The following is a 10,725-nucleotide window of genomic DNA, read 5'->3' as shown; positions in this document are numbered from 1 at the left end:
AGAATTTACTTTTACATCATTTAATTAAGTCATTTCCATTTATGTCATTTATTTTTAAGCACTTACATTCACATGCTAGACTAAGTATCTTAGTATGGGTATAAGTGAAAATTGTGAGATTAAGCCAAGTGTTAGTTGATGATTGTTTGTTAATAGCAATTTATTTCACTATTCATAAGTGGTATCAATATTTCATCTGGTAATCTTTGACAAATTGACACATGTTATTTAATTCAGATGAGTTGGACTTAAAATTAAGACAATGCAAATATTTTTATTAAGTGTGTTATAGAGGCTATAAAGAGTCTCAATAATCTTATTGGGTTGCAAATTTATATGGAAAGAAATACAAGATATGTACTAGTTTGAGATTGATGCATCACCAAGTGCATTTTCAACATATGGTCTAATATGCAATTCCTTGGAAGACCATTCGATCCAGTAGTGTTGGAAAGAGATACTATATAGCAATATTTACTACACTTCGTTCCTGAAATCCAACATGATCTTGCATTCATACTATCTTTTAGTTATTGTTACATTTCAGTATTTGGTTACCAACTCTCTCAAAGATATTTACTCTGAAGCTTTATTGCTTTAAAAAACCTCTTTCTGAAATCTCATTTTAAAATAAATTTGTGTGACTCTCTTTGCATTTTAAATCTCTGTTGAACGATATTTGGTATTACTTACTATTATTACTTGCTTTGTACGATACTTGTAAGCCATATATACTTGCATGATTTACTTGTTGATATAGACTTTTGAGGGTATAGATATCCACACACCAATCATTAATGATGATTGGTGTTATACCAATCACTTGCGGTAGAGATGGCCAAAAATCGGTCCCGAGCCGGGCCGGTCCTAATCGGTCATAACCGGTCCCAGCGTAACCGGTCCCGGTCGAAAATGATAGGACCGGTCAAGGTACTTCATAACCGGTTATGGGCCGCCGGTTCCGGTCCCGGTCCCAACCGGTCCTTGCATTAAAAAATATGATTTTTTTTTGATTTTTTTAATGATATATTTTTAATACATCATAAAATTTACAATTTGGTCATTCAAATACACTTTAAAAATACGTTTTAATATAATTAAAATTACGTTTTCTTATAAAAATACATTATAAAATTATTTGAATTTTCGGGCCGGGCAGGGCCAGTCCATAGTCAGTCCCATAACCGGTCCCGGTCCCACGAAACTACTAAAAACCTCAACCGGTCCCGATTTTCGGTCTCATAACCGGTCCTTACCGGTCCCGAGCCAATCCTTTGTCGGTCCCGATCCTGATCCTCCGACGGTCCCAAACCGGGCCAGGCCGATTTGACCATTTCTAGTTTGCAGTACTGTTTTGTACGGGGCCTGTCCTAGCCATAGACCTAGGGGACGACGGCCCAAAGCAGTATAAAGCCGAGGGCATCATTATGTAATGCCCAATGTATATGTACAAGGGCATCAATTTTCTAATGCGTACAGGTTCAATTTTGATTTGGGCCTAGGAGTATTACCGTTACTAGTCCACTGCAATCTCAATCGGCCTTCAATTTGTCCTCCCTCGCCTCTCGCCTCTCGCTCTTGCCTCGCTCATGAAACTCGTGAACAATTCACGATTCACGAATAGAAATCGCAATCGGCTTTGACTCAATCGGCTCTCGCTCTCTGCCTCTCTCGAGTCTCGACTATCGACCGCCGACGGCCGACCGGCTCTCGGCCACTCGCTCTCGCATCTTGACTCTTGTGAGTTGTGACTTGTAAGGTTAGGGACTTAGGGTTATTTACTTTACTTATTTTATTTTTTATGTTTCTAATTCTTGTTTGATTGCAAAACCTAAGTATGAAGCTGTGAAATTGGTCCTTTGTGGTATGTCATTTATGTTTCTAATTCTTGTTACTGTATCACTTGATTCACTTCACTGTATGTCTGTTTGCCTGTATGTATAATGTTAATGTATCATGTATGCCTAAATCCTAATTGAAATCCATGCCTTTTGCTGTCATTTGCTAATTGTTGGGTGGTTGACTGTTAATTATACATACAGTATCATGTATGTATAATGTCCTTTGTGGTTTGTCATTTATGTTTCTAAGTGTAGGGAAGCCAAGTCTTTGGTTAATGGTGAGCTTTCAAGTTTTGAGTTTATTGTAAGTTTGGTTATTTGGCATGTTAATATTCCTTATTTTTTTAATCCCAGCCTAGGTACAGTATAAGAGGTAGAGGAAAGTAATTTGCTGCAGAAATTATTAGAAGCTTGCATTGTTGATTTCTCTTAGATTGACTCTTCAACTACACAAGTAAGTTTTTATGTTTGTTTAAGTTAAATGAATACTATTGTTATTAATTGATCTAGTTGTTCATCGAATCAATCAAGCCTATCTCTGAAGTTTTAGTCCTTCGTTCTGTGATTAATATTCAAGTTATCATCCACCGATTTTTGTTCTAATTCCATTAGATTTTGATGTATATTAACAAATTTCAGCAACTATAATTTAGTTGAACAGACCTATAAATGTGCAGTAGTTAAGTGATGATTTGCCCTCACTTGAATGTGCAGTAACTAATTCACTTGACTGTTCTCCCTTAACTTTGCAATTTTACATATGAAACGCATGATTGTCATTGATCAAGACCTTAAATATGATTATATGAAACACATGATGGACTAATGGATTCATGCAATAGCTAATTTCATAGGCAAACACCTTAAGTGACTAAAACTAGTAGGACAAAATTAGTGAAGTAGGAATGAGCCATTGATGTTGTAGAGTGTAAATAATTGAAGAAGAACCAACCAATTAAGTGTTTGGAGTTGGATTGAGAAGGTACGAGTGTTGATTTTGGTTTATATAGAAGAAGATTTTGGTTTATATAGAAGACGTGGGATGTAGTAAATGGGACAAGTAGATGAGTTAGTATTATGATGCTCCATATTTTGGTTTTGGACAAGTAGATGAGTTGGTGTTTAAACGCAAGGGCTATAACAACTTGATTAAAGAAACCTTAATATATTATTTTAAAGTAAACACTCAACTATAAGATCACACTTGTGAACAAAAAACACTAATGGATCTCTTGGTCTATGAAGGAAAAAGCTAGACAATTGTAAATTACCACACTTTGGATGTCTTTAATTGGGCATCATGAGCACCAAAAATCTCAGGACCGGCCTTGGCTTTGTATATATCCCACAAGATGAATGTTTGCGTTTAATCGAACACTGCCTTGTACTCATTTATGTGTGTGTTTGTGTATATATGTATAGTACTTATTTGATGTCTGTTTTTATACTCATTTAGGTATGTGTTTGTATATAAATTTGATATCTGTGTTTGATGCGTATGTGTTTGTGTATGTAAAATATATATATGTTTTTCCTCATTAAATGTTAATTTTATTGTTATTTGTAATTAAAAAAAACTAATTTTTTTAAAAAAATATAAAGAAAGGATATTTTTGTCATTCTTCTACAGATTTCGTAAATTCGGAAATCATTCTGCTGATATTTGGGCTTTTAATTATTAGGGTATCATAATCAAATACCAAATAACCCAAGATTGGGTTATTGTCGCCTGTGTATTAATAATCTCATTCTCTCTTGATCTCAGCAAACCACCTAATCAAGAACCAAGGACATCCTCGTTTCATCGTTTGTTTATTCTGCAGTTTCCATGGAATTACTCATGGAGGAAGAAGAATTAAGAGTTGATGGATTGAGTATGGGTGATTTTGACAGCAATCAGAAAGAGAACTCTGAATTGGCTTCTGATTTTMATGCAAYRGATGATAAGAACAAKGRGWTTACCCAAGAGAATCAAGCAGAAGATAGTRATGCTGAAGAAGAGTATGACGATGAGGAAGAAGAARACGCAGAAGAAACATATTCATTGAGATTYGAAGGAGAGACAGATCCCTTGGCTCTCAMAGAGGATGATKCTTTTGGAGTTCAGGCTTAYGAGTGTTTGGAACAACCGGGGCATGAGTATGAAGCTTTGGCTGCTAAAAAGCGTAAAGAAAGCCTCAATTACAATCATCTAGGGTAATTACCATCAAATTCTCATTTACAGTTTGTTATTTGGTGAACTATGTGTTCTGTCTGCTATCCGTTTCCAATTCCAATACAAAAAATCATATTCTCCAATTACAGATGTTCACAATGATTGTTGTTTTTTTTCGGTCATGGCGTTGAATTTGGGAAATTAGCTCTTTTTGGCGCCCTAGACGGGCTGATAGCCTATTATATTTGTCCTCAATTTACGAAAGTAAAAGTTTCTCGATTATTGAAATTGAAAGATGAGATTCTATATAATTTCATATTGTTATGATGAACTTCTTTTAACTGGGGAATACAATCTTCAATATGACATGTCAGATGCAAATAGAAGCTAAGCTGGGTTCTTATATTTATTTTATCAAAGAATATAAGTGAATACGAAGTACAGACGCAAGACTCCTGAATAGTCTTTTGCCTTACATAACCATACCATAATACAAAAAGGCATGACTTGTTAAGGGATTGCACCTACATCAAGCAAGATGCCTGTCCATTTATAGGAGCTGGGCACAGGGATGTGCTCTGGGAGCCTTTAGGTTGCATTTGGTATCTAGACCGGGAGGACAGGACAAAATAGGACAGAACAAGACGGAACAAGACAAAACAACTAGAACAACTAGAAAAACCGCTTAGCATGTGGTAAGAGAAAACAAGGTTGGTAAGACAAAACTGGACAGGACAAAACATATAAAATGACCAATTTACCTCTAATGATTTGTTTATATCTTGCATATTTTTTGATTAATTTATTAAATTCTAATAAAATAAATATTTCTATAACAAAATATATCATTAAAAAAATTTAGTCAAGACGATTAAAATGATACCAAAATAAAAAGTTTATATAATTTCCAATTTCCGATTTCGAATTTTTATTTTTATTTTATTCTTATTAATATTTAATAAATTACATAAATTAACCAAAATATAGAAACCGTATAAAAGAAATATTTTGAGGACAGTACAGTGAAAGTTTGGGGTTGAAGAGTCTTTCTTTATGCAACATCTCAAACCAAGCTTAAGCTTAAGATTGAATTTTTAGTACTGATATGATACTTGACGAAAGAAGATATAACATTTAAATTGTTTGTGTCAGAATGCCACCAGTAAAGAAGTTGAGACAAGAGGATTATCCTGGACCAAGCTTTGAAGATTTATTGGCAGAAATAACACATGGAAAGAGAAGAAAGTCAAAGAAGGTATTATGGCATTGTCTAGCCATTTTCTTTTAGGCTTGTTTTCTACTAATGTTCTTTTCATAAAGTGAGAGCTGAAGGTAAAGTTTTATGGAGTTTCATGTACTCATAGAACCGACCCTATTCAGTTTCACCATTTCACATGAGAATAATGTTTTAAAAGATGGACCGAGTTAGGTAGGCAGTTTTGTGCTTGTTAGCCTAGGTAGGTATCACCCATCCTTCAGTTCACAATAGTACTATATATTCACGTTTTTTGTCGAGCAATTCAAAACACTTTGAAAATGCTATAACCCATAATCCTAAATTATCAAATATTGTAAGAGCCTCATTTTACAACCTGGAAGAAGGCCCAACGGATGCTGCAGACTTTGTTTTATACCACTGACATGTTTTGTCACCATCAACCCCCAATACAACCTGTTTTGACCTCTTGTGCTCCCTAGCAGCCTCACCATGAGTTTATACCACTCTAATCAATAGTTGCGATCGGTAAGGTTCCTCGTCTAATTTGGAAAGTGTTCGTTCCATCTTTGACATGCTTCTGTGGTTTCGGTTCATGATCTTAGTTTAATCAATCAACCTCCGTAAACCTTGTGCCTTCCAACCTGCTTGACCCTTGTTAACCCTTACCAACTGTTGATGCCACTGTCCATGGTTTTATAGTTGCACGAAGACTTAATGTAGATGAAGTATGGCTCTTAATAGCCTTGGGTGGGGGTGGGGGGAGGCAACTTGACATATGGTTGTCCCCTTTATAGGTGGTTTTGTTAATCTCCCTTACTTTAGTGTAAACTTTTATTTTGTTGTGTTTTAACAGGTTAGGCCATTATAACATAGTGAACTATGACCTTAGTCTTCTTAAGGAAGAAGCAGTGGTCCTACCAGGAAATTATCTTTTGGATGGAGTCTTCACGAAAGCCTTGTATGGTACCATTAGCCCTTTGTGAAGTCGTATCTTGCAATGGGTGCCAACCTGTGAGGTGGGAGTCAGGGAAATTTGAATTGAAAATTTCATGAACATTGAAATTGGTATTGGGTTATGAGAGATGACATTATTGAGTTATGTGAGATCTTCTCTATAAAATAGTCTCACCAATTGTATGTGGCAGGAGGTGTTGGGAAGATTAGGATGTGCTTAAACTCCAAAACAATCAAATCTTGACCCATTCAGGACAATCACAGACACGCAATCAGTCTTCCATCTGTCCAGCATACCCCTATGCTAGATATTTAGTCTCAATATCTGGTTTCAATGTACCCCATATCATAATGCACACCTTCACTTACACCTATGATGAATCTGCTGTCTTCAATCCTTCAATTCAGCATACTCCTAAGCTTTGTTCTTCTTTATGAGTTTACCCATATGTTGATTCCTTCCTTCTAAGTTCTAAGCATAACCTTGCACTAAATCTTCTATCAAGACTTTGATCCTTGCTTGGTTCAACATACCCCTATGCGGATGTGTTGCACCGAGGGTAAGTTGGGTGTTTGTTTCCTTTCTTTTTTATGCTGCTATTTGGCATGGTTGTTCGTTTTCTTGTTAATGCTCTAAGTATATGATATATGTGAAGCACTACAAAGAGAGACTAAAACCATCTTTTAAATATTAGACTTAAAGCATAATTGTTTACCAAAAATAACATGTATGATTAACCCTCCCCAACCTTAGTACTATCTTGTCCTAAGCAAGATGAGGAAAAGAGAATAAATACAACTCTGATAACAAATGTTCTCTCTATTTTAGAGATTTATTCTAATAGATCAAAAGCACATTGATGAAGATAATACTTTGCTAGATTAGACATGATACTAAATATACATTTCTCATGTATTGTCTTTTCCCCTACACTCTTATCTCAAAAATTTTAGAGCTGGCATGCTATAATATGACACACATTTTACAAGGCTTTCTCAATTGCTTTCATCGACGTTTTTGTTCCTCCTTTGCATGCCGCATTAGGACTTGGCAGTTGTGCAATTTCATCTCCATGCATATATATTATTTTGGATTTTTTTGGGCAAAGTTTTATTGTGCACACATCTTTATGACTTCTGTATGACGAGCATTTAGTAAACCACTCCCAACCAATTGACTTTACTCTGTAAAGCACTCTTGGATCTAATGATCATCTACAAAGACCATAGATTCTATCGTGTATCCTTCCACTTGAGTAACATAATTATGATTGCTTTGGTCAAGAGTATCATTATAGATCTAAATCATTGGGTTGATGGTTGACCAAGATTGTTGGTTGGTTTGAGAGCAAGACCATCCCATTTGCATTCTAAAATATCTTGGTTATTCTTCAACCAACGTGTTTATCATCTAATAATTTCGTTTCAAGTTTGGATGACCGAGTGATTTAGCATGCTTGCACCCTAGAATGACAAATTACTTAAAAAAGTACAAACAATACCATTTTACCTAAGTGCTTATCTGTTCATTAAACAATTGTGGTTGGGACAATGGTACACCATGAAGAGATACCACCAACAAATTTTTAACACGAATATTATACCGAGGCAACCAAATGAAACAATACTTAACCAAATATTTAACAAAAGCAAATTACATCCAACATTATCAAGTAAATAGAAAATATTAAAATGTTTAAATAGCCATGCTAATAGTGTAACTAAAACACAAAGAAAAGTAGAACCTTAAAACCAAAATTAAAAGATGATCGATGCATTCGTAGAGGCTTCATAAGTAAGTTGATATGCATCATTCAAATACAAATGATATTGATATCTTCCCTCCCAAAGGATTGTATCAGCGTCTAGAGCAGTCGTTGAGTATGGCATATATAAGTGTGGATCGCTTAGGGTAAGTTAGGATGGTGGCGACTTAGTGACCGGATATCCTATTCAGAGGTCCCAACTTGCATTATGTTGAGTATGGCATAAAGTATCTTCTATTTTAGCAAGATCGAGTCACAACTCGCATTATGTTGAGTATGGCATAAAGTATCTCCTATTTTAGCAAGATTGAGTCATGCTATGGGGTCCTGTAACTCTCCCCTAAGATAGGAGTAAATTTAAACCATAAATTGATACGAAGAAATACCTATATAAATGAAGTCACCGGAGAAGGGGAAATTGTGAAGCGTTTACAACCCAGAGGAATAGAAGATAAATAACAACCTACTAATCTAAACTATTCTAAGTTCAAATTATGAACGGGTGTCACTATTTTCATCAAAAGAATCCTGTCAAAAAAACTCAAAATATAACGCCAACAGATAAAAGATAATTTTCCCAAAAGTGCCTTTACTGGCATCAAATCACAACGCTCAAGACTTCGGAGCCCCACTGCTGTGATAACCTGATATACATATCATTTTAAGGAAAGTGTTAGGGTTGATGCCCAGTAAGATCAAACGGTTTATAAATGATGTAAACAATCAATGCGGTAAAAGTTTACAATATTAATTTAAATCCCAAGTTCATATATTTCAAGTAAGGCCATGAAGCCTAAAATACATCTCACGATGACGGGGCAGACCCGATTTCTATGGTTAGTGACTATAAAAGTAGGCTACAACTCCATGTTATAGAGTTACACTAAGGGTCAATGGCCAATGAGTTCAACCAACCGTGATCTATAGCTCAAGGCCCCCGATCCCAATTATACTCATTCGCTAGAAATTACACCATATGGTCAATGGCTAGTATTCGGCTCCAAGAGTCCGTACCATAACGCCCCCGCTGACACAATGCCTATTTCTAGTTACAAAATGGCACAACAATCCAAAAACACAATAAACTGACTCCTATGCCTATGGATCCATTTGCGTTAGTCTAATATCTGTAACATTTAAAAGTGACCAACTATAATCATACATATAGTTCTCATCATTCAAATGTCCTCGTAAAATCGTTTTAACTTAAGATTTACTAAATAGGACAAGCCTTCAAAATTTTCCAATAAAGCCATTTTCTTTCCCAATCTAATATCATATTCATCATCTTTCACAAAAATTCATGAATTTAAAGATAATTTTGCTTTAAAACTAAAAATACCCTTTTTCCATGTTCAACCATTTTCCATGATATATCTTCAAATATGTAGAAATTAAGTAAAATCATAAATCATGTAGATCTAGTTCCAACAATAACATTTGTGTACCTAAAATACATTTTTATAACACATATTTAAATATCTCACTTTTATTAGCAAAAAGGGTAACAACCCCAAATCTCCCAAACTACCCAAAATTAGTCAAAATACACAAATATGTGAAATATATCAAAAGGAACATTTTAGGAATCTAAAATAAAGCATTTTGACATGTATAAAGTTTAAAAGGTTTAGAATAAACACACAAATGTGTTTTTTAAGAAAACCCTAAAACTTAATCAACAATGATGGTAGTCGGAGAGGATGATTATCTTGAAGCTTTAAAACCCCAAGCTTGAATCATTAAATGCCGAAGTCATAAATGCTCTAGAAGGAAACCGATTTATGCATTAAATTTTTATGTTGGCCGAAAATTAGAGAGAGAGGAAAAGGATTCGACCAAGGATAAGAGAGTGAGAGAGTGTGTACGAGGAGAAGGCGATTGGTTGATGTTTAATTAGGGGAATATGGGTGTTGGTCAAAAAAGTAAAAATGAGAGAGTGAGAGATCGATCCGGTTAAAAAGAAAGAGAGAGACTTAGTGGTAAGATTGGATAATATAAAAAAAGAATAAAGAACAGAGAAAGTGTGATTGGTTTAGAGAGAGTGATTTAAGTGAGAGGGAGGAGAAAGTCAACCACAACATGACAACTTTGACCACAAACCACTTGAGCGACCTGGCCGCCGGCGACCCAAGGTCGCATGGCGCTGGTCGCATGCCCTCTCAACCCCATGTTGCTGTTTCCTTTCACTTCGCGGCCGCAAAGGAACTGCCCTAAAAATTGACTTTTTCTTAAAACCAACCGAAACACAAAACCAACCAAGGTATTATCCAAGACTTTATCCAAGGTCATAACTACATCTAAAATTCGGAATTTTACATATATATATATATATATAAATACGGATGTTACATCATGTCTCTCAATGACATTGGGGTGGATTCTACGAAGTTGCTTCATGATCATCGATGGTAGAGGAAGGTGTTTGTGTTCCTTGAGAGTGTACGTATGTGGGTTGAGGTGCAATGGTGGTGTAGGTGCCTCAATTATGTTAGACTTTAGTGGTGGATYCATGTGAAGCATATCTGGGCCACTAAGACAAAATGTGGGGCCATGATTAGTCCTAATGTCTGTAATATCCTATTGGTGGTTCTTAAAGACATTCTTTGAAGGAAAGTGATTCTTTAAAGACCTTTTCTAATGGATGAATCACTTCCCTAGTATCTCCTTTTAACAAACGACGGTCATATCATAAAAATGGGGAGATGTACACAGTTCACCAGGCAATGATGAGGAATCAACCTTTTYCTTCAATTACAGAAGGAATAATAGAGATTGTCCAAAGTTACC

At 35.4% G+C, this 10,725-nt stretch overlaps 1 protein-coding gene across 7 annotated transcripts in view; it reads left to right on the top strand.

Moving 5' to 3' along the window:
• Nucleotides 1–1,552: 1,552 nt before the first annotated feature.
• The window catches only part of LOC112509353 (general transcription factor 3C polypeptide 3-like), a 20,692-nt gene continuing 11,519 nt past the window's right edge, over nucleotides 1,553–10,725 (top strand). For 2 of the 7 annotated variants that reach the window (XM_025114267.1, XM_025114274.1), the window contains exons 1-4: nucleotides 1,553–1,759; nucleotides 2,196–2,295; nucleotides 3,607–4,037; nucleotides 5,149–5,251. In XM_025114267.1, coding sequence (XP_024970035.1) covers nucleotides 3,670–4,037; nucleotides 5,149–5,251 — 471 coding nt within the window. In that variant the 5' untranslated portion in view covers nucleotides 1,553–1,759; nucleotides 2,196–2,295; nucleotides 3,607–3,669. Of the gene's footprint in view, nucleotides 1,760–2,001; nucleotides 2,296–3,606; nucleotides 4,038–5,148; nucleotides 5,252–10,725 lie in introns of those variants that run through there. The other 5 variants (XM_025114271.1, XM_025114270.1, XM_025114268.1 and 2 more) reach the window with 5 other exon arrangements.

The sequence above is a fragment of the Cynara cardunculus genome, assembly GCF_001531365.2.
Source record: "Cynara cardunculus var. scolymus isolate 2C chromosome LG 3, CcrdV1, whole genome shotgun sequence".
NCBI lineage: Eukaryota > Viridiplantae > Streptophyta > Magnoliopsida > Asterales > Asteraceae > Cynara > Cynara cardunculus.
This window is presented reverse-complemented; position numbering and strand designations above follow the sequence as displayed.